This window comes from Anastrepha ludens, chromosome 6 (genome assembly GCF_028408465.1).
Source record: "Anastrepha ludens isolate Willacy chromosome 6, idAnaLude1.1, whole genome shotgun sequence".
In the NCBI taxonomy this organism is placed as follows: domain Eukaryota; kingdom Metazoa; phylum Arthropoda; class Insecta; order Diptera; family Tephritidae; genus Anastrepha; species Anastrepha ludens.
The window spans coordinates 49,916,604-49,944,600 of record NC_071502.1 but is presented as its reverse complement, the minus strand read 5'-3'; the positions used below and the strand labels follow the sequence as shown (position 1 = coordinate 49,944,600).

The 27,997-nt window shown below is 33.9% G+C and overlaps 1 protein-coding gene across 1 annotated transcript in view; it reads right to left on the bottom strand.

The window, feature by feature from the left end:
- Positions 1–27,997, bottom strand: part of LOC128866525 (uncharacterized) — a 118,149-nt gene that overhangs the window by 47,602 nt on the left and 42,550 nt on the right. The window contains exons 4-10 of the mRNA XM_054107338.1: positions 20,332–20,388; positions 7,121–7,281; positions 6,604–6,915; positions 6,266–6,412; positions 5,992–6,086; positions 2,820–3,099; positions 206–2,006 (exon numbers count right to left, since the gene is read on the bottom strand). Coding sequence (XP_053963313.1) covers positions 206–2,006; positions 2,820–3,099; positions 5,992–6,086; positions 6,266–6,412; positions 6,604–6,915; positions 7,121–7,281; positions 20,332–20,388 — 2,853 coding nt within the window. The remainder of the gene's footprint in view (positions 1–205; positions 2,007–2,819; positions 3,100–5,991; positions 6,087–6,265; positions 6,413–6,603; positions 6,916–7,120; positions 7,282–20,331; positions 20,389–27,997) is intronic.

The window sequence follows — 27,997 nt, the reverse complement described above, 5'->3', positions numbered from 1 at the left end:
AGTATTTTTCTTTCCATTCATAATTTAAAAAAATTATATATCTATGTATTTAAGTATGTATGCATGTTGTCTAGTTGGTTTCCGTAGCTCTATGCTTGCTAAGTAGTTTTGTGCTGTTTCTCAAACATTTTGGTAGTTTAAAATTTTAAGGCGTTTTGTTTATGGAATTGTAGCAACTGTTGGTTTTTGTGCCCTTAAAGCATACCATATTGTACCTCATCTTCATCTTCATCTTCATCATCGTCGTCTTCATTTTCGTTTTCACCCTCGATCAACGCATCGCTTTTCTTCTTGCCGCTACCATTTCGTTTTCCACTGCCATTCCGTTTTGCGCTACCATTTCGCCTACCCCGCGTCACTTTGGCTGTGGCCAGTCGTGGCATTTTCGCAGTAAATGCATCATTTACATCACTTATCGTTTCTACTTTATCAAGGCTTGACGGTTTTTCTTCATCTGTTTTGAGCGACTCTTTTTTTGCTCCAATATCATTTTTTGTAATTGTATCTTCCTCCATTTGTCCAACTTGTTGGTTTATCTCGTTCTTCACATCCTCTTCAGTCTTATCGTTTACTTTGTTGAGTGCTTCTTGTTTCGTTGTTTCTATATCCTCATTTTGATTACTGCTATCATCGTCTTTAGCATTTAATGTGTCTAGTTGTGTGCTGTGTTGTTGGGTAGATTTAGTTTCAGATTCTTTTTCTGTATTGCTGTTTTCAATTATACTTTCTTTCATTTTCGCAAATATTCCATCACTCTTATCTTCACTTTTATACTCATCTAAGTTTACGTTCATAGCATCCGTTTTAACGTCAGCAGTTTCTGCACTCTTTGGCGGCGTTTCGGTTGTCTTCTCTTTTCCATCCAATTTTTCATTTAATTTGTCATTTACATCTTCATTTTCCTTTTCATTTTTATCGCCTTCTTCTTTCTCTTTTTCGCCGGATTGTGCTTTATTATACGAAGTTTCAGCACCACCGCTATTTTCTTTTAAGTTATCTGTCTTTTCTACATACTCTTTTTCAATTATTTCACTTCCTTTTTCATTAGCTTTCAATTCTTCATTTTCATCCCCCTTTATATTTTCATTTTCATATTCCTTTTCATTTTTGTTGTCACTTTCCTTTTCATTTTCATTCCCCCTTTCTTCTCCGTTCTTATTTTCCTTTTCCTCTCCATTTCCACTTTCCTTTTCGATTTCTTTGGGCTCATTAGTTATTTCACTTTCTCTCTCTTCTTCTTTTTCAGCCCCCTCCTTATCATTTTCTGCTATACCTAATTTTGTTTCTTCATTCACTTCCTCTTCTACTTCGCCCACTTTTTTGCTTATTTCTTCTAATACCTTTGCCTCCTCAGCTAGCGCTTCTTTTTCACTACTTTCTGTCGTTATTTCTACAACTTCTTTATTTCCTTTAACTACACTGCTTGCTAGCTCTCCTTCATCGCCTATATTTTCACTCAATTTTGTCTCATCTTTTTCAGTGTTGTCCACTTCTGCAGTTACTTCTTCTTGACTTGCGTCATCCACCTGTTTTTCTCCATTCAGTGTCACTTCTTTGATTTCTTCCACCTCTTCGCTCTCACCACCAATACGTGGTTCAATATCCTGCGTGTCTGTCTTTGCTACTTCATCATTACTATTTTTACTAGCTTCTTTTTCTACTTCCTCTTTACTGCTTTCCGCCTGGCTTTCAGCAACATTGTGCTCTTCTTCAAGTTCCTTCTCTTCAGGGTTAAGATTCTCATCATTCTTTTCGCCATTCGTATTCATACTTTCACTTGTTGCTTCTTCTTCAATTTCTTTCCCCTCCTTTGCTTCCTCCGCCTCTTCTATATCTTTATCTTTCACTTCGTGGTCCACAACGCTTGCGCTCCCGCTTTCAGCCGTGCCCTTGCTCACTTTTGTCGTTTCATTCGCCTCACTCTCACCCTCTGCCGCATGCTCATCACTCCCATTTGTTGTTGTAGTTGTTGATGCAGTCGTTTCATTTAAAGTTTTCATATTAGTCTGCAAAAGTAAACAATTGTCGACTGATATCTTTCTGTTTGTTTGAGTTTAGACAAGCCAAAAAAAACAAATTTTTTCGTTTTTTTTTATTTTTTTTTTTTTCAAAATTCAAACTTTTCCTAAATGTTTATTAAATTAACATAAAAGTTAAGAAAAACTCATTTCAAGCCAACAGATATATTTATGTAAAGAAGTGATTGAAGCTGCTGGCAAAACACAAAAATTCTGAATGGAAAAATGTGTTGAACAGAAAAAGTTATATGTATGTATGTGTATAGTTTCAAAAACATACAAATATTCCAAAATATATTAAAAGTACCAAAAAATAGAAAGACGCTTCAAGACCGACAATGGCTTACTTTTGACAGTTCCAAACAAAAAAAATAATTCACTAATTCAATTCTTCAAATCAATTTCTATTCATCTGGTTTCTTACTGCTTTTTTTTTGCAATGAAGCATTTTTAAAGAAAATTTTTAGCTCAGAAGCAAGCCAAACACTGCTGCCAATCGAATGAAAAAACATGAATTTTTAAAACTTCAATTGTGCATAAGAAAATATGCAAGAATTTCATGTGCATAGTACATACATAAGTGCGCATAGCTGCAACATTTATCAAATTAACAACAATAGCAAACTAATTCAGTTGTGTTTGGTATTTACAACAAACGCTTGCAACTCTCTAAAACAATAAACATCCAGTGGGCATAGTGCATTTTTAGTTTAAGTTCGAAAGCAGTTGATTCTCAGTGTAAATGTTTAAGCAATTGTATGTTCGTACATATGAATGTTTAGGTAGAAATGTTCAACTTACCTCCTCTTCAATTATTTCTACCTCAGGATCAGCGGCCTCTGCCGCAGCCTCAGCGTCATCAGCAGCTTCGGCCTCAATATCAATTTGAGTATCAGCATCAACTTCGTCACTGGCACTGCCATTACCATTAGCAGCTTCCGCATCTCCATTTTCCTGCGCGTCTTCGTCACCTTCGTCTGTCGGTGCATTATCATCTTTCACTGGTGTCTGTGGCACTGTGTCACTACCATTGCCATTGGTTATAGGCGTGGCAGGTTGCTCCTCGTCCGTGGCGCTTATGCTTTATGATTATGTTTTGTGGCGTGAAATGTTTAGTGATCGATTTTATGTGGGTGTATGTGTTATTGTGATTTTAGTGTTTTTAGGAAAATAATTACTTGTTATACAAAAATTCATCAAAATACTCTACATGAAAAATAAAGTTTATTAAAAATTGTTGCTTTACTCATTTACTGCGTTAGCTAAAGAGTTTTCTTCACTCTGTCTTAAAAATCAAAAAGCTCTATTCTCTACTACGAGTATTTAAAATCGATAAAATTCAGTTGAGTGAAATAGAATTTCTTTATAAATGATAGGGTAAGTGCAAAATATGTTAATTTTTGGAGACTTTTTCATAATTTAGACTTTTTTTTAATATTTTTCAGCAGCCACATAGTTGTGAATGAAAACTTATTTTAAATGTTATTTAGTATATGGGTATCAAACGAATGATCTTATGGGAACCAAAGGCTACAAAGTTCTTTTTTTTTTTTGTTTTTTTGAATTATTATATTAAAAAAGTAGAACAAATTTAGTAATAAAAAAATATATTTGAATGGCGCTGCCACTCAACTTTTAATATGAAAATGGTATCTTGATATGCACTTGTTTTAAGTTTTGATCACTTCTGTAAATTTTGAAATTAGTTATTACCTATTTTTCATAAATCTTTCATTTAATGCATTTTATTTCATACGAACGTGACAACTATACCACATTTTTATTTAATTTTTTTGTTTTTAATTGGTTTTTATTGTTAATCAGGCCTGAGCTCACGAAATTTTTTTTCGTAAAATGTTAATATAATCCTTTAAGAATATGTCAAAAAATTTTTAGAACGAAAATTTATGTATTTCTTATATTATAGATCGTCAACTATGACGACTCTATTCTTTGCGATCGAGCTCTGGGAGAGGTATAGTTATGTATTCAAGCTTTAGTCGCGTTTTTCCCAAAACAATATTTTTAGAATTGGCGTACACGATAACTCGAAAAGTTATTGATCGATTATTGATCGATATGGATTAAAAAAAAAATTTTTCGAAGCAAAAATAGTAGGAAAATTCGCCCTAAAATTGTTTTTTTTAAGCGTTTTATTCCGCGAATTTTTTTAATTTGTTTTTAATTCATATAGGAATTATGATATTAATAAAGTAAAAAAATTTAGTTTTTTGTATACAGGTCACTGACGCCGATGCTACAATGCCCGCTGATTGAGAAGCCCCGCTGCGACCTTCCTGGAAGAATTGAGTGTACAACCGCCATTTTAAGTGAATAAAATAAAACAAAATTATATTATTTCAATGCATAAATAAACTGTACGCCAATTTTGAAAAAAATATATTGAATTCTTCATTTTAAATCATTTTAATGAAAATCAGGGAAAATATGGCCGTTTACAGGTATCTGTCCCCTTAAAAGGAAAAACAAAGATTTTTAGAAAATTTTTATTTACATTTTGATTTATTCATTGCTTTTTTTCTGTTTTAGTGGAAGGTTACACAATTTTAGTTGTACCAATACAACTCAAACTATTGCCTTTTAACTTGAAAGCAATATTTATTTAGAAAAATATATTTTGTTATATTAAAAATTAGGTTGCATCATCAGCAGTCATATAACAATACAATATAAAGGCACTGGCTCACAAAGTTCAATTTTTTTTGCGGCCGGGTGTTACTGTCCAACTCCTAAGTAGAATGGACACGTTTTCCAGATATTTGAAATTTACCGTTATTCCACCAAATAGAATTTCTTTCACATAATCACGGATAACTTGCTAGTTTGCAGATAATCTTAACATGAAATTATTATAACTGGAAGATAATAAAATTTCCCGTAAAAGAATGTATACCTACAACACTTTTCGATAAGCTTAATACTTTTCGTTTCAGCATTTTTGTTTAATCATTTAATTTTTTTTTAATTAAAAAATTCAAACTTTAACAGTTTAAAAATTAAAAAGATAATAAATTCCAATTTTTTCCTCCACAACTAATTTAGGTATGTTATTTTAGGAAAAAATCAAGCTTCTAACGAAGAAAAGCACTGCGTCTTAAAAAATCTATTTTGCCCACTTCATGGATTCAGAATAATTCTGGGCCCAATTTTCTCAATTTTCTTTTAGTAATTATCCTAATTTATTGAGCTTTATTTTTTCCTCTAGTAAAATATGTTTAACCAGGTGTTAGTGCCGGTTATGCACGAGTGATGGGCACGTGTAGCAGTTTCATCTTCTTCTCTATATACCCTGCAAGTTGTATTGAAATATATTCTCAGGTTAGATGATGATTCAATCTGCAACGACCTATGCCTGTAATAATTCTAAATTATTTTTATTTAATTTATTACAATTTTTAAATCGGCTGCCGATGATTGACTTTGATTTCGAAAAAATCGGTGGATTGTCCCTGTATGATATTCTTTTTCTTTCGTCCTTTTCCTGAATACTAGAGAAGAAGTTAGTCTTTCCTAGGCCACAAAGTGGCTTTGAGTCTAAAAATGGGGAAACCCTTATTACGTTGGCAGTAATTTCCATATACTCTGGAATGCATAGAATTGTTCTGCCCTAAGATATTCATCTTATAAAGACATCCAAGCACCAGCTTTGAAGCTACCTAGAAAGAGTTGAGAGCCTTGATTGCTACCTGCCTAGTAGCATGGATAGTTATGCAAGTGTTGTTGTTGTAATTGCGATCAAAGTTCAAATTGTGCAGGGTTTTTGCAAGTACCCAAATTTTGAAATGTCAGTGTAAACATACATATATACGCAATTACCTTAATGATGTGCTTCAGTTTTCAACATTTTAATTTAAAGTTCCAAAAATCAACATATTTGTTTAAAATATTTTTACTCTCTACTTGGTATTCACTACAACTACCAACTTACTACACAACCAACGCAAATACTCACCCATCATTCAAATCTACTTCGGATGTATTTTCAATACTGTCGTCAGTGGTGCGACCATGAATACCATTCGTATCTGGTATTTTAATATCTAGTTTCTGTTTAAAACGTACACAATAGGAAGAAGGAGGGGGAAAACAACAATAAAAAAACGCAAATGCGTACATGCATAAATACATAGATACACATACGAGTAGTTACATATCATAGTTATTGACAAATCTAAAACTTTTAAACGAAATTCCGTAATAGATTCACAAGCTAACAAACAACTCACCTTGCCACCATCACCGGTATCCTCGCTCAATGCCTCCCAATCGGTGGCGACATCTGGTGAAACGCGTGGCGCCTCTGGCACATAAACCAAGAACGCACGCTCGATTTCATGTGGCTTGTGGCGATAATAAGTAGGCGATTTCATTTTCTAAAAATATACAAATGAAAGTGAAGAAGTACAAATTGAGAAATTTGAAGAACACAATTCAAATTCGATTGCAATTTTATTTTCAATTACAACACGACACTTTGACGTGCATGGCACGCAATTACGAAGACGTAAGTAACGGTGCAGACAGTATGCGGTATGTGTAATAACAGCAGATATTATCCACTTACATAATCCATGGCCTCCTCATCGCAGCCGGCTTGCGTCAGCAGCGTATAGCAGCGCATATTATTTTTGTGACTGGCCGCCCAGTGCAGTGGCGTTTTGCCAGTTATATCCGTCTCTGTAATGCCATCCGGCCAGATGCCAATCAGATACTCAAGTATCTTAGTGTGACCAAGACCTGCTGCTTTATGTACAAGATTGAGGCCATTCGCATCGCGGCAGGTGATTAAGGCGGGCGGCACCGGTGGCTCCATTTTCGCTTGTAATGTTTCCAAATTATTATCGACGACGGCCTGATGCACATCCTTGATCGAATTCTAAAAATATTAAGAAGGCAATTGAGTTGAGTGCATGCAGTATGAGTTGAAATGTATTTTTGTAGAAAATGTCACTAGTATCTCGCCAAAAGGAAAGAAAATATATTTAAAAAAAAGCTGGAAATTTTCTATTTTATTTCATATTTTATTTTTTTATTTTTATTATTTTTTTGTTATTAACCCGCCATACCGCAATCCAACTCACCATAACATACGGCACGGCTGCCAAAAATCGCTTGACACGCGGATTTGTGCTCGCCTGTTGAGACAATCGACTGCCTTGGCCCGCCCACAAGATGCGCGTCAGCTTGCCAATATCCTTTTCGTGCATCCATATTCTTATAGTAGATAATTTCACGGCGAATTCTGTGGAGTGAAAAAGAGAGAATGCAAGGTGTGTCAAAAAATTCAATTAGCCTCTTATTTGTAAAATGGCAACTTTCACAAACTGTTTAATGTAGTTTGCTTAATTTTTTTTTTCGAAAACACTTTCATCATCATAATCAGTTTTCAAGTTTTCTCTTTTGTTCGTAACTCTATACTTGTGGCATGTTGGCATGCGATTTCCTGTATAAATTTGCCAAAATAAAGAGAATTTCCTGCAGTAGTTTCTTTAAGTGGTTAAGTGCTTGCAAATTAATTTTGAATGTTTCCTTTGGAAATCTTTCGCTAAATCAGCAGTGCTGATGGGGGCACCTCAGCGCAAATGCAATATATTATTATGCAACACCATACACTACAAAATTTTCCAGTTCTCAAAAAATGGTAGAAGAAACGTGAAACATGGCGCCTCTTTTGGCAGGTGTTAAGTGAAAGATCGGCAATAAATTGGCTTTGGATTTCGCGCGAGAACAACACCAAATAATTGAAGAAGAACAAGAAAATGGCAAAACTTTAATTTCTAGCGGTTCGAATAAAAAAGATACTCAAGCAATATTTGGAAAATATCATTAAATCAACCAATAGCTAACGAGCTCCCATTAAAAATGTGTTTTTAAATTTAATTTGAAAAAAATATTGTATGTTTTCTGAAAGTCTGGTATATTCATTTCTTACTACTTTGCCTTCTCTCTTTTTGTAATACTTTATGCGAATATCTAATTTTTCAATGCTCCACTGGATGTGCCTCAATCAGCACCTTCAATATACACCCCGCCACCAACGCAAAGAACCTTTACCGATCCGGTACAAAAAAAATCCACACACTCTCTGCGGGTCTAAATTTCGATATTTTATTGTTTCTAATTTAATTCTAAAAAATGTTCAATAAAAAATAAACTTTGTATGTAAATTAGAAAAACTCATAATACTTTCATCAAAATTTTTAAAGAACTTATGAGTATACAGTTTTATAGCTCATTCAATTTTAATACAACATAAGGATTTTAGGCAGTTTTTTTTCGATCTTATGCTGTTGAACTTTTCCGCACACACAGTCGGCATTAGTAAGATAGGGCCATATTTTTTAATATTAAATTCAAATTAAAATTAAAATAAATTATTGAAAGATTGTGTTTAGTGCTGCAAATCTCCATCCTGACCTTTACGCTCTCAACTGCAGATACGACGCCAAAAATTGTAAACCTTCCGTTGTATTGGTCTGGCAACTAGTAATTCCGTTTTTTTTTTTTAGAAAATCATGAAACTAAATAACTTTGTTCTGTAATGTATTGCCCATTTTGATCAATGACCTTTTGCCATCTTTCAGGCAGCATCATAATCACAGGCAGTTCATAGCACTTCTGGTTTTTATTAGCAAAAAAACTGAATCAGGTACGATTTGACATCATCATCATTATTGAAATTTTAACCATTCAAGGAGTTTTGTAAAGATCAAAACAAAAAGTAATCAGATGGTGTAAGGTCAGGACTATATGGTGGATGTGGCAAAACATCCCAAAGAAGCTCCAATAATTTTTGCCGAGTGGCCAAAGATGTGTATGGCCATGCATTGTCATGATGGAATACAACACTCTCTCGATTTGTCAATTCGGGTCGCTTTTCTTCAACTGCATTGTTTAATTTCGTTAGTTGTTCAATGCAGACATTAGAATTGATCGTTCGGTTGTGGGTGGTAAAAGTTAGTTAATGGTTTTTTATAAACGCATACGAAAATTCATTAATTAAAACAACTTCGTCATTCACTAACATCTTAAATTGCGATTCCCCTTTATTGATTCACAAGAGTCTGAAAATCTCCAGGAATATATCTCGGCTGGTTTTATCTTTATAAAATGCAGTACCCCACCCTTTAGATTACAGCGTTTTACGCCATGCCCTCTTTTAGTTCATAAAGCAGCACGTACATATATAATTGCTGGTAACACATCTAGTTCATCCAGTGCACACTCCTATTGGGCCCACTCCAGTGTATTTTTTAATAATTTTCAATATTTGCTCGTTGAAGGAAAGGTATTAAGCACGGAAAAAGAATCTTGGGCTATGTTTTGCTGACATATGGAGATTGTCTTGCATGCTGATTGAAAATCTTCGTGAACAACGCCTTCCACAGCAGATATGACCCCTGGTAATAACTTCTTACTCTGTCTTTACCGTCAATAAGAAACGCTACTAAGTGTCAACGCTATTTTAAAGTCACTTAAAACCTGCCCTTTTAATACTAGAATTTATTAGGCTATGAAACTGTATGCCCAAAAGTATTCCCACGATTCTGATAAAAAAGTAAATGTTTTTAAAGTTGAAAATTTCAAAAAAATTTGAAAGATTTTATACAAAGTTTAAAACATTGCGTTATGTGGTTCTTTTTGTTGCATAAATTATATTTTTATAAAATTATATTGGTGTTTTTACATTTTTGTAACGGGATTCATATGAGAAGAAATCAATCATACGGGTACGAATTAACTGTAGTTCAAACAATCGTCAAACAATCCATGGTTGCGCAAATGCCATGATATTATTCTTTTTTTTTTAAATCAACTTAAGAGGAATAGTTACATATTCGCCATGCAAGGCCACACTCTTTTCCCAACTGTATTTAGCATTTCGTTTATTACCCAACAAGTTCCATACTCTTTTGTTACATTCATTTTTTTCGATTCGATCTAATTCTAATTGCCACTCGTACCGTGTCATTTAAAATTAAAATGTTCGCATGCAATACCGCACCACTTAGAACACAACTGACAGTTTAACTAATTGAAATATACTATTAGATTTTTAAAAATTAATTTCTTGACTAAAAGGAAACGCAGTTGGCATGTTTCCCGCAGCATTTGAAAGAATCACGAAGTTAAATATGCCATAAAATATAAGATATGCGGAATGAAGGAAGAAGTGTTAGTTGGTAAATTCTAATATTCACTTATATGCTTGCGTAATGGTAACCCAAAGTATGTTTTGATATGAAAATGAATACACGAACAGAAACAAGATGGTTGCTCGCAAGATGAAATTTATCAATAATATAAACTTTGATTTCAATTAGCAGAAGACTATTGAAACGGGTTACTTGTACGCAACTGTTGTAGTTAATCAATAAATTGCTTCAAGTGGGTATTTCTCTCCTTAATACTCGTATTATTAAATATTAAAGAGCTTCAAGTGAATAATTGCAAATATTTATTTTATCACTCTACGAACTCTACCTGGAAAAAAAATTATAAAAACGTACTTTCTGTTCAACTTTTAATATAATTTGGTTTCCGGTATTAAGAAATGTTGCAAAAATGAAGAGTTTATGAAATTTTTAGTCAAAGAGAGTATACAAAAACCTTCACAAAGGGTGCAACAACATGAGACGGTCCACAACAAACATTTTTTTTTTAAGATAGTATTGTTTTTTGCAATAGTTAGTATAAATCATCAAGAGTATGATAAAACTAACGTATAGCAACATTCGGACTTTTTTCATTTCGACAGGCGTTAAACAAACCTATCCCCGGTTTACCGCGAGCTTACGTAGAACATACAAAACAGCGTCGCTAAAAAGTTTCCTTATTTTTACTACTTTCAAATGTAATTTTTCAGATGCCGTCCAAAGTTATACGAAAGCTTATTCGCCAATTCCCAAGTTTTTTTGCCCACTTATTGCGTGAATGAAATTTTGGAAGAATAAATTTTTTTTTTGTTTTCGAAAAAAACTGAAAAATAAAATGAAAATTGGAGCTTTAAATTTATTTTAAATTATTTGATTTAATAACTATAATATCTCTTTATAATGAATAAAACCAAAATTAATTTCCCACTTCCAGATGAAATTTCTCAAAATCTAAATAGGAGGATATTAGCACACACGCCGTAATTTCGAAGATTTTTCAGATCTTTTGACCTTGAAATCACTCTGCGTGCCCTTATTCCGAAGCCGCCTAGATTACATACATTAGATTAGATATGGTTTGAGGAGTTCGTGCAAAGTCAGAGAGACGGCACTACTGGCACATATCGAAGTTATGCTTAGTAAGTAATATCTCTTGGAAGAACACAACCAAGTTTAAGTCAGATCGGTATATTTCTTTGTGTTTGGCATTTGTTTGAATCGAGAAAAGAAAGTGATTTTCCTTTTCCATCACAACAACACACCAACTGATGCTTCAGTAGTTGTAGTCTCAAAGTTAGTGGAAATAGGCTTCAAACTCGTTTCACATTCCCCCTATTGGCTGAGGGAAAAAATATTTTATTCAAACGAATGTCTACTTTTTTGACTTGGACAAATCTTATTATTCGGAAGAAATCAACAAACCCGAACAGCATTGTTCGAAGTGTATAAGCCAAAAGGAGACTATTTCGAAAAATAAAACTGGTTTAACCCAAACAATTGATAGGTTTTTATTTTTACAAGGACTTTCCAAACGGCCCTCCTATATATAATAATTAATTGGCGCTTACATCTTTTATTGGGCGTTTGACCGAGCTGCTCTTCTTATTTGATGCTGTTCCATAAATGGAAGACCTGCTGTTTGAAGCCGGCTCTGAACGATAGCTTTTTCCCTAAGAAGATTTTTTATGCGAAAATACACTCAGAGGTTTACCATTGCCTGCAGGGGGCAACTGCTATTAGAAAAAACTGTTTCTATCATTTGGTGTTTCATCTAAGGAAACACAAGCCGAGCTCTTCTGAATGGTATTCACACACACCCAAATATGGCTACGACGCCCGCATCCTTATTCCTTTTTATAAGGAATCCATGTCATAAATAAGAAAGAAATCGAGAGGTCTTTACCAGATTTAACAAAGCGCGCCAGGTATTTCTTTCTCGTGCTGATTAGTGCTAATTGGACACACTAAGCGAAGCCAAGTCTTCCTCCACCTGACCCAGCCAACGAAGCCGCTGGATTTTTATTTTCTGCGCTATGTCTATGTGGTCGTAAAGCTCATACAGCTCATCGTTCCATCGCCTGCGATATTCGCCATCGCCAACGTGCAAAGGTCCAAAAATCTTCCGCAGAATCTTTCTCTCAAGTACTCCAAGGAACGCCTCATCGGAAATTGTCATTGTCCAAGCTCCTGCGCCATACATTGAGACGGGCATGAGACAGCTTTATTTTTCGGTATTGTTTATTTATAATCTTATAAATTTTACTTTGAAATTTAAAACGGTTTTAGCATTAAATGCTTTTGAACCCCAGTCGTAATTTTTTACATTTCGACTACGTCGAATTGTGAGTTTGCTAACACATCTTGTGCCTCATTTATTTGCTATGTTCTCATTTCTATCCAGTTTTTTTTTTTACCTTCCTTTCCTTTCGCTACGTTTCTTTATTATTTTATTTTCCTATCCCTTACTATCCTTTCATGCTCTTTCTTTTCTCTCTTAAAATTTTCTGGAACTTCTCCACTCTACTCTGCTTTTTATGATTGAATAGCCCACATCAATTTTTCAAATTAGCTTACTTTAGTTGCGTGGCTTTCAAAATCAAATATTTACCTCATAAGGGAAAAAAACTATAAATTTTTTTCAAGCGCAACTGCTCAAATATTCATTTCTATGCACTTAAATTAAACATAAAACCTACTTGACTTATATAGGAACCTTAAATTTTAAGGGCCGATGTTGAATGTAAACCACACCTAAACGTCAAGTGTTTTTCTGCATTTCATTTAACATTTTTCAATTTCAGACTAATTCAATTTGAACCATGGAAAGATACACAATCGAGCAACGCGTTAAAGTTATTCAGGCTTATTACGAAAACGGGCGTTCAAATCAAAATTCATATCGCGCACTTCATGATTTTTTCGGTCAATTTAATCGTCCAAATGTGCATACAATCTGAAAAATTGTGCAAAAGTTTGAATACACCGGGTCTGCACGAGATCTGAAAAGACCAGTGCATGCTCGTACAGCTCGTACTGTAGAAAATATTGCTGCTATTCGCGATAGTGTGGTTGAAGAGCCGTCCACCTCAACTCGTCGTCGTGCCCAACAATTGCACCTCTCACGCTCGTCGTTGATGAACATTATGCATAAAAACTTGCATTTGCACGCTTACAAGGTGCAATTGACTCGAGAACTAAAGCCTCTTGACCATTTCAAGCGTCGTCAATGGTCAGAATGGTGGCAGGAAATGGCAACAGTGAATGAACAATTTTCGAAGAAAATCATCTTCAGTGATGAGGCACATTTTCACCTCAGTGGATTCGTCAATAAGCAGAATTGCGGCATTTGGGCGAATGATAATCCAAGATTAATTGCCGAAAAACCAATGCACCCACAAAGAGTGACTGTGTGGTGCGGTTTATGGGCCGGCGGCATCATTGGGCCGTATTTTTTCCAAAATGAGGCCGGTCAGGCAGTTACTGTGAATAGTGTTCGCTATTGTGAGATGATAATGAACTTTTTATGGCCCGAATTGGAAGATATGGATGTAGACGATATGTGGTTTCAACACAGCTAACGAAAAATTTGGCTCTTTTGCGCGAAAAATTTGATGGCCGAATAATCGTCTCGGGGTTCTTTGGGGTTATTTGAAAGAAAAGGTGTACGTCGATAAGCCAGCAATAATTCAAGAGCTAAAGGATGAGATAATTCGGAGTATTAACGGCTCAGATCCTCAATTATGCCTCAGTGTCATGGAACATTTGGACCATCGGATGGAGGTGTGCGGCCGAGGCCGCGGCAGCCATTTGGCCAATATTTTGTTCAATACGTAATTGAACCATACAAATATTATCATATCAAAGAGAAACGACAATAATTTAAAAAAAGAATTGTATTTTATTCAAAATTAATACCGGCCCTTGAAACTTAACCACCCTTTAAATGTTGTGTATGTAAACAACCGTTAACCGTTATTCCGGTTATGTGCTCAATTTAAAAAAATGTTCTCAATCATTATTGGAACAAAGTTGCTAAGTCGTGTCTATTATTTATTTCAACAATGTAATTCATATCAAATGTATTTATTCCAGCTTGCACTGCCATAATGACTTATTTTCCATTGTGCTTTACGTGAGTCATGTGAATATTGAAGCTTTAAGCCATATTAAAATTATAAATTCATCAGTGCAGCTGTTGTTTTTGAAAATAAAAATCAATGGCATTACAGAATTGCTGTTAATATAATATAATTTTACAAAAACAATGTTTTAACTGCTACTAAGTACTACCGCAACTAACTAATAGATGTGAGAGATATTGGTATGCAGCACTTAAAACTCTTTTCTGCCCTTCCAGCCACTTGATGACAATCTTCTGTCTAATACTAATTCTACTTTTAAGAAGTTCAAAAATAATTTTTAGCTATAGGTAATTTACGTGATCAGGCTAAACGGGTGGCAAATTATTTTCCCGTCGTCTCGAAATATCATCGCATGTAAGGCATAAGTCAGACTGTAGCAGTGGCGCTAAATCAACCATATTTTAAGTTTTTAGTTTAAATAGGAGCAGTATTGATTTTATATCATTTGAGATTAAACCACTAAATGCAGCCTGACTGGCACTCGGGATGACAATGTCAGATAAAGGGAGTCAACCTGTATGAAAACTGTTTTATATTGATTTTTGAGAAATATTTTCTTGGTGAACTGAAATAATCTAAAACTCCACATTTTTTACTATCGATTTACTATATATCTTAAAAAAACTAAAAATAAAAAAATTCGCTCAATACATTCATTATTTAGATGCCAGCTCATCTGCCCACTCCCAAAAAAACACCCGCTTTTACGATAGCTGGAATTTAAATACACAACTGAAAATAAAATTATCAACAGGCATTTCAGTCAATGAAATATTAGCAAAGTAAAGAAAATTTTCGTACGCTTATTTTATGAGCTCAAGGTCGGTTTACCTGGGTGGTCAACCAGGCATAGTCAAAAGACTATATTCAAACAAGCACTTAATGGCAATCAAGAACATTTCAAGAACAATTTTTAATTGCCACTTAATACTTTATTAATATACGAATTTGAAATGAATAAATGAATAAAAATGTAGAATTCACTTCGACCTCATGGTCTTTTGTGCTCTCTACACATCACATTTCTTCATCCACACTCAGCTCTCTCAATAAGTCTACTGTGACAAGGGAAAAAACAGGCTTATTTTCCGGATTTTATTTCTAACAAAATATTGCTCGTACATAAAATCTATTTGAACTCTTATCTTTATTATATATTTAAGTTTTTGAAAAAAAAATTTTAAGTCAAAATATTCAAAATGGCCGCTGTGACACTTCTGCAAGCGCAGGTCCGCTTTTCTTAGGTGCCTAAACGGTGTACATGAAATCTTACGTTTCGGTGATCTAAAACAAAAAAAACAAAATATTGTTATCATATACATAGTATTGACTCTCGTCTGACGTAGGATTATGTCGATAAAAAATTTTGGCGTTGAAAAAAAAATGCTTGACATTTTTTTCTTTTTTTTTGCCTAAAATTGATGTTACTATTGTTTATAACAATTTAACAAATAACGATATCAAAAAAATCCTATGTCAGACGAGAGACACTATTACAGAGAATATATAATTAAATTTTTAAGCTGATTCATTTATCAGAACTCGAGATATCGTGTACACCGTATACAAAAACTTAGTTTCGAGAAAAATGCGTTTAAAGTTTCAGTATAGCAGGTACGCGCTTTGGAGCGCTTCGGGAAAAGGTCGAAATTTCAACGAAGAAAAATTTAGCCAGCTGTAACACATACTGTACCTTATTTAAGAGGGTTCAAAGTATTTTTTAAGCTAATAAAAAAAAAAACGATTTTTCGAAAAATTCACAGTAGACTTCCCCCTTAAGATGGAGCTGGATTGGGCTGAGCGTAAGTAGCTTTCTTCCGGGCGCATCTTGCCGATATATGTAAAATCACATTCGGGCAGAAGATGTGTTGGAGTTTTCGGAATTTAGTCTTAAAAATAACGGGTATAGTGCTCCATATCCCCAACCTATGTAGTTGACTGCTCAATCTTTAGTGAAATTTAGAATGAACTGAACTGTGGCGTTCAATAACATTTTTAAAACAAAAATTGATAAAAAGAATGCATTCAAAAATATTATGCTCACTAGCACCGCCAGTCTGATCACTTAGTACTATATTTTAATTATTGTATTAGAAATTTAGTTCTAGTGTATTAGTTTTAGTGAAAAATCTTAAATGCAATCAAACTTCAAACTGCGTACCGACCCCTTTGCGGGGAATTTTGATGTGTGCCAAGAACCAAATTTTACAGGAAAGCATTTATTTTACTTTTCTGTGCTTTTGCTTGTAATATCAAAACTGAATTTTACATTTCTTTAAATAATTAACTAATATAACTGAACTAAAAGTTTTTCTTTTAAAAATGTTAACATTTTCCGAAAACATCCAAGTTTTTGGCACATGGGGTTGTTATTCTCACATCAGCCTTACAAAAAATACTTATTTTTAAGCAATCCTCCTTATTTTGTTTATTAAGTTCAATAGGTTTAAAGTTGATTTCCATACCAATTAAGCTTTCCTAATGATCATAGCACAATGTGTTTGCGACTTATCTATACCATCCAAATGTAAAACGGTAAGCTGGCGCAAAACTTTCTTATGCACTCAATTTAAAATGTATGTGTTTTCCATTTTTGGTGGCCCCTAGTAAAATTGTCTGTGGAACACTCTAACCTTTTGTAATGAACTTTCATTCCACATGTTTTGAAATAGGCTAAAAAAAAATTAATTTAGGTAGAAAAATAATTTCATATGAAATTCTACTATACCAGTCTGAAGACAGAAATTGTACAATATTTGAAGTCGGTTTATATGTACATTCAATAGTTTTATTTTGAAACTTTATCCCCCCTACAAAGGTATCTCTCTTATATATTCCTTCTAGCTCTAGTCAAAGTACACTATTTAGCCTCTGAGTCAATTCACAAAAATCATGTATTGCAAACTACTTTCCTCAGCCCTCGCTCCACATTTCAATGCTGCTAAACGATACTGCCATCTTCCAAGAAAAATACAAGGGATTGAGTTGGCACGTAGAGTATTAAGTATCAACAGCAAAGCAAAATAAAAAGTATGCATCTTCACAGATAGCTAAGTAACACCCAGCGACAAACCCTGAATAAACAAAGATCACAAGCTGATGTTTAGAGTCTCTCTAGCTCGACTCATTTTGTTTAACCCCATGCCTAACGATTAAATCTCGAAGAATAGCACGCGTGCAAACAATTAAATTTAGCGCAATTCTATTAGTGGAACTATCATAAAATAAAACTTAGGTATTTTCGTTTTTATTTAATCTATTTATATAAAAGTAAAAACTATTTCATTTGTAATACAACAGGTTTATTAAGTAATGATAATATTAAATAAAAATTGAAAAAAAAGACTTGAAGTAATAATGAAATAAAATATAGTGTGGGCGACGCCCGTCAAATTCGAATTTAGTACAGAAAATCTTGACGGGCGAGGCTCGTCTTTTCCACTCAAGGGGTTAAAAATCTGTACCTCCATAAGTTTTTCTCTGATTATCTTGAAATTTTGACAGAATATTTGGGAAGTATTATACTTATATGTTATACATATTTTTTTTTAATAAATAAATCATATTTGCTTACAGTTTCGGCACATTAGAGAGACATCTCATTTGACTAAGCTCTAGGCTATAAGATCATTCTTATACACAACAGCTGACGAATTGGTTAGAGTCGAAACGTTCAGTGCGACTCAGTTGGAAAAATTAGAAAAAAGAACACTTGCAACTCCTACGAATGAGTGATTTACGATGGAGCAAAATAGGTAAAAACAAATTGCCGAACAGGATTGACCCTATTGCGAATCGTCGAAAACCGTAGACATTCTAAGGAAACCAAGGTGTGATAAATTGGCTACAAACTCCAATGCAGTAAATAAAATGTTTTTACGTTTATTGACAGTGTCCAGTAAATCAGGTCAGACGCCTTAAGGAAAAACATAAATTTGGGAGGGTATACATTTTTTGTTTATCAATTTTGCAAAACAATTTAATAGCACACTTTTAATGAATTTTATTTCAAGTATTTAGCTCGATAAAATAAAATGGGTACTCATATACATATATATTTATTTTCTTGGTGGAATCTAGGTGAATGCTACGTGGAACATAGAGCCTCAAGCTTGCCTTGCAGGATGCTAATTTTGGTAATCTGCACAAGAACGTGAAAATGACTTTGGAGCATAAGCACGAAATATAGAACATCTCAGGACTGGAATACTCGCATATTGATTTTGTGAATATCGGATATTAAACAACCAAACAATAACAAACAAAAAACACCATTTCGACCGTTATTAGCACTTCCCATTAAGTGACAGGGGCACCTTTCAGGCAGTATCATTTGTCTGCAATCTCGTTAATGGCGAAATTGACTGACCGGTCCTTCTAGAAAAAATACAGTTTAATGTTCCTAGGAGAAATTTTCGTTGTTGCTAGATTTTTCGCGTTGACTTTAGTAGGAGATTATATAGTGTCAATGCGCCACTCCATAGAACCTTATCTTACTTTAATTATTGCCCAATCTTTTTGGATTTCGACCTTTGTTTTCTTATTAATTTCGTTAAATCTCATTTGTAATTTATATGAATTTTCAGCAATTTAATGGTCTCTTATGTTGTTAATTTAATTTTACTACACTTTTTAATATTAAATATTGTCAAATTTGTATTTCATTTTTGAATTAATATCTTAAATGTCTCTTCTGAATTTTGTTAATCATTAATGAATAAATGCATAAATAATAAAATATAAATAAATAAATATAAAGCTTAAATAATATGAAATAGTAGCAGTAGTAATGTATATTCCTTTTTCAGAAATTCAAAACTTTTTTTAAATTTATTTTGTCTATAATATAAATATCTACATATATTCATAAGACATGACAATTTGAATACAAAAACGTGTTTCTCCAATTTTCATAAAATTCTCCATTTAGTGCGCTTATAAAGAAACAACATCAAGATACGCGACACAAATAGGAGGAGCAGCTGGGCCAAACACCCAAAATGGGTGTACGCGCCAATTGTATATAATTATAATTTTAATATATTATTATATATTAATTTTAATTATGATTATATAATAATTTTTATAATATAATTTATTTTTAAAATTAGGTTCTCACATATTTTTAAAATTTTATATGAATATGAAGAAAGCAGACTTCCGTGTAAATTATCATAGTATGTCAAACGAAAAAACATTTTGTGGTATAAACATCTCAATGAAATGGGCTCAGAAGTCGGATAAACTTCCGACGCATGCATTAATAACACAGGCACAGCCTTTGCATTCAGTTACTGACAGAATTAAAGGCCAAATACACCAGAGAACTTAGCGCAAAGGCGCTTGTAAGTGCATCACGCATATACGAATATATACTTAAACCAAACAAAGGGTTCAACCTACATAAAATAAGGAATGCGGATTGAAAATGTCTCAATGATTTTCAAAGCACGTTTTGGGTTGCTTATGTTAAATGCCAATAAATTCGGAAACATGTCAAAAATATGCAGCTTCTGCAATCTGTACGAACAAGAAAATGTGAAGCATTTCATTGGAAGGTGTCCTGTATTCACCGGGTTTAGAAGTATTTATTTAAATATAAATATACCTATATATAGAACCTTCACCGATATTCAAAACCTTTAAAAATAGCAGAGAATCGCGATAACGAACAAAGGCTCCTGAGACATCAAAAAGGCGCTTCACGCGCTAATAATTTATTGAATTACAATTTTAGCGTAAATGCAATTTGTTTGTCAAATTTTCTGTCGCTATTTGCTTACTCGTATATTAGTGAACCGTTTAGATGTATTCATCGGCGAAATAAATCGAAAAAACAATTCTAGACACATTTTGCTTGACTGATATATTTTAAATTAAATCTCGCAAAATGCCAACATTCAGTTCGTAACACTTCAATTTTCTATCTAGTCTTCATTTTGCACGAAAATTAAATTTTACTTAAGAATATCAAACCAAGATTTATTTTCATACCATCTACGTCACGACGTTTTCGTCCTTGATTCGATGTTTGTCCATTCATTGGTAGAACTGAAAATATAAATAAGAAAAATGTGGCTTTATTAGAGAAATTAAAAATTACTGTAGAGTAATGCATATAAGCTTTTCATAGCGGTTTATTTGATTTCAAATAGTTACAAAAAAAGATTTTTGTGACATGTTTCTCTAGTAATCTGTAGCTCAGAAGAAAAATTGATCAAAAATAGACAATACATGAGCCATAATTAATAGAATAAATTTCACATGGCATTTATTCACAAAATCAATAAACTTGAATGATTCTGCTGGCGATGACGAGCATTTGATACAGAGCCGAACGCCAATACTTCACCTAAATAAATTGGTTTTTTTCCTAATAGTGTTCTAATTTACCACACGTACAAATGCACACACACGCTATTCTATCTTGTCAGTAAATATAACGACTTTTCTTGCTAACTTCAACCAGACTGACGTCTTTTAACTGCGCTTACCGGTCAACAACTGATTTCCAAATGTGCTTAGACTATAACTCGCCGGCCAAAAGGTGTCGAAAATTCCAATATTCAACGTCATTACCATTACCACACCAACAACATCGCCGCTGGCAACCTGAGTGACCAACAAATCATTGGACTACCAGTGCGACCGTCTAGCCAACAGGGCTGCCAAGGCACCGGAAGCCAAGCGTTGAAAAGCTATTTGTACTCCGGTAGCGAGTAGAGAGACGTGTGCGACGCGTGGACTTTTACTTTTGTTGGTCAAAGTTAAATGGGACATTCTTTCTTGCTGTATTTGAATTTCCTAGCTAATAAAAACTAGCTAACGGAATTTGACTTGCTACAAAAATTGCTACTTCTAGTATTTTGAGAGCGGCAATACAACAAAACCAAGGAGAAGTACATAACGAAAATCAAAGCTAATTGTATAATACTTGCTTACAATAAATTCTTAGTGCATTAAAAGGAAATTTGACTACCTCTTCATGTTTATTATGCATTTACTTTGAAAGCATTTGCCGGCTTCGTAGAAAAGTCAATAATTTGTTATTTCAACATGGTTATTTGCATTCACACTGTTGTTTTGTATATATTTTAAGGGAAAAATAATAATTAATTAACTTGAGGAACATAACGAAGCTATCCGGCGTGAAAAAGCACGGCATGGACAACGCTGCGTATACGTGTCGAAAAGTGAAAAGTATCCTTAATGACCTAACATTTGAATTGACTACTCGCAGAGTAGGTAATAATTGTCGGCGGTTGCTATGCCTCAATATGTTAAAACATAATATTATAATTAAAGATAATACGGGCTCATGCAATTGAGAGCATATAAACATACAGTGTGTTGCCCCTGCGCTGCTTCGAATATCTTGTAGGTAGGCATGTACACCGCATTAAATAACTAGAGTGGACGGATTTATCGGCAAGTTTACTTATTTCTCATTTAGTTAATTCTCCCAAAAAAAACATACAAATTCAAGTTTCAAACTATGTGCAAATTAAAAACAAAATTACGAATTTTCATCGAAATCCCGAGTAGCCGAGCCAAGAGTCCTTGACAATTTTTGTTTTTTTGTTTTTTGTTTGACGCTGTTCAGTGTTTTTTCGGACTAAAAAAACTAGGTCAAGCATTAGTTTTGTGGGGAAAACGCAACAGATTGCCAGCAAAAAACATGGATAAATAAAAAACCATCGCGATTTTTCAGTAATTTCAAACTGCACTTCCTTATACCAAAACTCCATCGACTATAAAACTATATATTCGAATTTTTTCTAAAAGTTCTGTTTAAAAAGTGTGAAATTTTGATGAAAGTTGTTTTCAATTTTTTGTTTTTTCTTAATTTTCTCAAAGTTTCGAACTTGAATTAATATGGTTTTTGTTAGAAAATGAACAATATTTCCATAAACAAATTATTAAGATTTAATATAAAACAAATAAATTGCCAAACTTATCAATAAATCGTAGTTTATTGTTAGTGATTGCCAGTGTTTTTATAAGGCTAAAAATGCCTTCACGCTCCTTATATTTATATGTATATATGGTATATATATATATATATATAATCAACGCGTACATCCTCTTTGGAGCTTTAACCAACCCTACTCTTATTTGTGGTGTGCGTCTCAATGTTGCTCCCAAAATGGAGGGGCCTACAGTTTAGCTAAAAATGAGCCGCACCGCTGAACAACATAAGTTGGCCTGAGCGCCCGATGAGCGTCGACTTTCGTGACACAATTATACGATTTGAAAACTTTGTTGAGGCGTAAGTCTCAAAGTCTGAAATGTCAGGAAATACTAAAAAAATTAATCACGTGATCTGTCAAAAAACCCAATTGGAAAAAGTGCCTCCAATCTGACCTACTTTTGATTTTACTTAACTTATTTAAAAATTTTAGATTTTTACACAGATACCAACTCTACTCAGAAACTCAAATATATAATATATTTTACTTTTTGTGAATAGCTCTTGTTTCACAACAATACTGCACTGTATTTTTTATATATAGCATCCACTTAAAAATATTTCCGAATTAGTTTGCATATATTTTCTTGACTACAAATTGAAATATTTTTTTTTTCATCTATCATTCAATATATTATGCACATATACTTTTCCATAATGGCGCCAACCTTATTCAAAAATACTTCTGGAATCAAGTTATATTGAACAGCTTTCATTTGATACAAGGCTTGAAATATTTTACATTATTAATTAAATTAATTTAAAATTTTAGATGGCAACCAGCTCTAATCAAAAATATTTCGGGGCTTAGATCTCCTGAAAATCTTACGCCAGAGATACTAATATTGTAATATTTTACTTAAGTCTTTTAGTAAATTTTAATTCATTAATTAATATTAAAAAAAAACTAAATATCTTAAAAATATTTCTTCGAATATTGTGATTAGCTATTGTTTGAAATTGAACTTTGAAAAGGTAGAGCCATGGAGCACCAGGGATTTGGTGACTCCTAAAACACTCAGGCTAAAAATCCCATTGTATTTAAAGCTCTGGAAAGAGGGTAGATAGTCAAGGAGAGAAGGAAAAGAGTATCAGAGAAAGAGATAGGAAAGAATAGAGACAGATATAGAGAGAATTTTCCAGATTCTTTGGCAAATCTGTAAATATCCTCCAGCTTTAGAGAACGACATCGGAACCCAAAAATCGTAGCCGGGCTCTAGCAAAGGCAGGACACTCCCAGAGAAAGTGATCAGTGCCCTCCGCCTCCTCCAAGCATGGCAGGCACATTGGGCTCTCAATGATTCCAATGGCGGTCATATGCTAACCCCATCGGCTATGATACTGATACTGACCATCAACCGAACGTCTTTCCTTCCAAGTTTTAGTACAAAGTTTGTCAGTTTTCTATTCCGTCTTGTCACAACACACTTTGCAGCTCTGCAGCGTTCTAGATCGGACCATCGCTTTTGTTTAATATAATATAAGTTTGTAATATTTGACTAAAATTATTCATATCATTTTAATTTTTACACAGGCGAAAAATAATGAAATACTGAAAAATGTGAAATATAAAAAATATTAAAATATAAAAATGCAATATATAAACAATGCGAAAGGCACTTATTGTTTGCCAGTATTGCAAAATTTTCTTAGTTTATCTTATTAATTAATTTTTTAACCCTTTACTGCATGAATTAATAAAGCGTTGGAAAAGATTTGTTACACTGTGGAAAAAGATGTACTTATCAGTTATCAATAAGACATATTAAAAGAAAAATAATGAAAAAGCTTTATGTATTTTTTTTGGCTGGAATTGGATGGTATTGATCTGGACAACGTTTATTTTCAACTTCAACAAAACGGCGCTACGTGCCACAAAAGCAACGAAATCAATGATCGCCTACGGGAAAAGTTTCCGGACCGTGTTATCTCTCGAAGATGAGCCACGTGAAAGAGAAGATCTACGCCAACAGCCCAGGTCGATTCAAGACCTCAAAGATAGAATTCGTGAGGCCATCGAGGACATAGGTCAGCCACTTTGCAATTCGGTTATGGAAAATTTGATATAAGGGATATTGTCCTGTAAGCGTGGTCGTAGTGCTCATTTGCCTGATGTTATTTTCCACTATTAACGGCATACCTTCCTCTTTATAATGAAATAAACTTTCGATCATTTATATTAAAAAATAGCATTTTTCTTTGAATATCAAAATAACACCTCTGTTTAGAAAACCCTATAGTATTTTTTTCTGATTAATGCGCATACTTCCTTTTTAATTTTAAGCTGGAGTATTTTTATTTTTCCATTTGTGGCCCAACATCAGGACGCACACCACAAATAGGAGGAGGAGCTCGACGAAACACCCAAAAAGGGTGTTCGCGCCAATTGTATATAGGTAAATATATATTTTTATTTTTTTGTACCGTTTACTTTTTCAAAAAGATGGCAACCTTACGCAAAAATATTTCAGAATTGGTGCAGAAAATCTTTCTTTGAAGCTATATTTGTGCTACTTTACTTAAATTATTAAATGCATTTTAAATTTTTCTCTAAAATTTAGCTAAATGAATTTAATAATGTAATTAATTTTCCATAGATGGCAACTCTAATCAAAATCCTGTATTTAGTTAAGTGTTTTTGAATATTTTGGGTTGCTTGTTAACATTTTTTTGCTAAATTCGTTTACATTTTTTTAGTATATTTAGATAGGTGGCTACTCTAATCAAAAATACATCTAGTTCAAGATCAGCAAACTATCTTTCTTTTTGATTTCTTTCCTTAACCCCGAGGAGCAATACAAAAATTTTCACTACCGGTCACACTCTGAACATACTGGGTACCCAAATCGCCGCCTTCATTGCGAAATAATAAAAGTTGAAAAACAACAAAAATTCCTCACTTACTGAACATCTACACCTGCGATTGCCGATCGCACTCGAACTGTCAGTTTTCTCGCACACGAAGCAGTCAACTAAAAAGATAAGCTTTTCGTGAGCATTTCATGGCATATCATTTATTCCAAATATGTCGTCAAGCAAGCACTTCGCTGCCATAATGGAGACAAAATTAAGCAAGTGCGTTAGTTGCAGAGAAAAATAGATTCGACAGTTTTAATAAATTTAAACTCGATATTACAAATATAGCAAAAAAATCAAGAAAATGTTGTAGAAAATATTGAATAGCCAAATGTTGCTGTTTCGCAAATTTCACTGTTTCCCGCTTCATCGACTTCAAAGTAAATTTGCCGAATTAGCTGTCGAACCCTGAATTTGATAGTTCATGCGATCAAAAGCATAGAATATATCTTACTTCATATCGCATACCTTTTGCCATGAACGGTAATCGCATTAAATTCAAAGAAAGACACAGCCTGTGTCTGATCGCACAAAATCTAAAAAATTCCGGGTATTTGTCTGGATACTTGATTTCTCAAACACGTGCATTTAACTGAAACCATGAAATTTACATATATTTAGTACAGTGTGTGCTTTACTTACATCTAACATACATATGGTGCTGTTCAGACGAAATATGTTTTTATCTGTCACAGTTCTATTTATCAACTTTTAAGCCGAAATACAACCTTGTTCAATACAAATCTGGAACAACCACCAGGTGCTGCTCTAAAATAACTGTTTTGAGTTCTTTTTTGTTAGGTTGCCACATCTGTGACTAACACTCCTACCAAAATTGTATCGTAATTGCTTGACATTTGTAAGAGTTACGCCGTTGGGTAAATTACAGTCTGTGTCAGAGAAAAGGAACCGCGATTATTCATGAAGTATAAAAGATATATATTTAATTTTTTTTTATATATGAACTACAAAACTACGTGTTGCAATTACTCAATAAGCCGTGTAGTCTTCATCGTTGTCGAGTATAGCCTGGCTTCTTCTTTATGCTTTGAACCAACTTTTGTGCGTAGCTCGTCGACAAAGACGAAGCGATTTTGCGAACTTGACGCACGAGTTGCTTTAAACCGTGGACTATCTTTCCGGTAAGATGCGTTTTCATGATTCCCCACACATTTGCAATGGGGTTGGCGTCTGGGGACTGAGAAGGCCAGTCCATTACTGTGATGCCATTTTCTTGTTTCCATAAAAACACCGCCTCGAAACGCTTCGCGTACTTCTCACTCATATTGGAGTGGTTGCCTTTACGGGAAAGTTGCGAACAACACTAACGAGAGTTAGTACTGGCGTCGTAGCCCTTAGTGGAACAAACTGTACCTCTGCGCGTGTTTTCAATATTTTAAAGTTTTCAAAATGGATTTGAATTTGCAAAAACGAATTTTTATTTAATTTGGCATTAAAAATGGATTCAGTGGGGCGAGAGCCTTTGAAGTATTGGGAAAATGTTTCGGCAATGATATTCTACAGAAAACATTTTTTACGAGTGGCATGAACGGCTTAGAATAGATCGAGAGTCAATTGAGGACAACGAACGTAGTAGCCGTCGAATTCAAAACTGGTAAAAAAAAACAATAAAATGATGGAAAAGTTGATCAATAACCCCAAATTAACCGGCGGAAGCCCTCAACATTGCTTATGGATCCTTTCAAGACATTGTAGTTAATGATTTCTGTTTACGCTGTGTTATTGCAAAGTTGGCTCAAAGGAGCTGAATTTTATGCCAAAAGGGAATGCGTTGATATTGCCAAAGACATAATTTCCAAGGCTGAGTCCGACCCAACATTCATCAAATGCATCATTGCTACAGACGAGACGTGGGTTTATGAGAACGACACGCAATCCGCGAATGAAAGGAGAGCTGCAAAAGAACTACGTCATTTTCAGTGAAAAAAGAAAGCGATTTTCCCGTTTCCATAGTTAACAAAGGTAATCTACGCTACGAATTTTTGCCAGGAAGTCACACAGTTAATAAGGTATATTATTTGGGCGTTTTGAGACGTTTATGTGAAGGAAATATTCGCCAAAAAAGAAAGAATTTGCGGGAAAATAACTCGTGGATTTTGCATCATGATAACGAACTGTTTTTCACAGTGCCATTATCATCCCTGAACTTTTGTTCAAGAACGAAACGAATACTATCCGAAAGCCAGTGAATTCACCTCATATAACTCCCTTCGATTTTTTTTTTGTTCAATCGAGTCGAAAAACCACTATGGAAATGGAACAATAGAAGACGGCTCTGTTGTCTACACCGAAACTAGAGTGCCAGAAATGTTTCGAGAGCGGGATCAAACGCTGGCATAAGTGCGTCCCAATTGATGGAGAGTACTGTGAATGCGCTAATATCACTTTTGAGGAAAAAAATTTTATTTGGAGTTTTCTGAATACATTCCGAGAGCTTTTTTACCAGCATTGTATCTTCGCAACCGGATGTGCTGGAGCTATTCTGAGATCAAACTCCGACTCAGCATGACAAAATCAATCTTCAGAAAAGTGTAGTCTGGTTTTTGATTCAAAATCTGTGCCAGGCTATGTAATATTAGGTTTCATCCTTGCAAAAAATTTCTTAAAATATATGAAACAAAATTCAGCAAATTTTAATTATTTGCTCTTGAAATTGCAAAATTTCAAAAAAGAACCTTTTTCTGGGCATATTATAGACATTTTTCAATTAATTTATGTTAGTAACCTAAATTTAATTTAAACCCAGCTAACTTTAAAAACTGAACCTTCAGCCATTCCGCTGGCAAAAATAATGAATACTTAGTGTGCGTACCT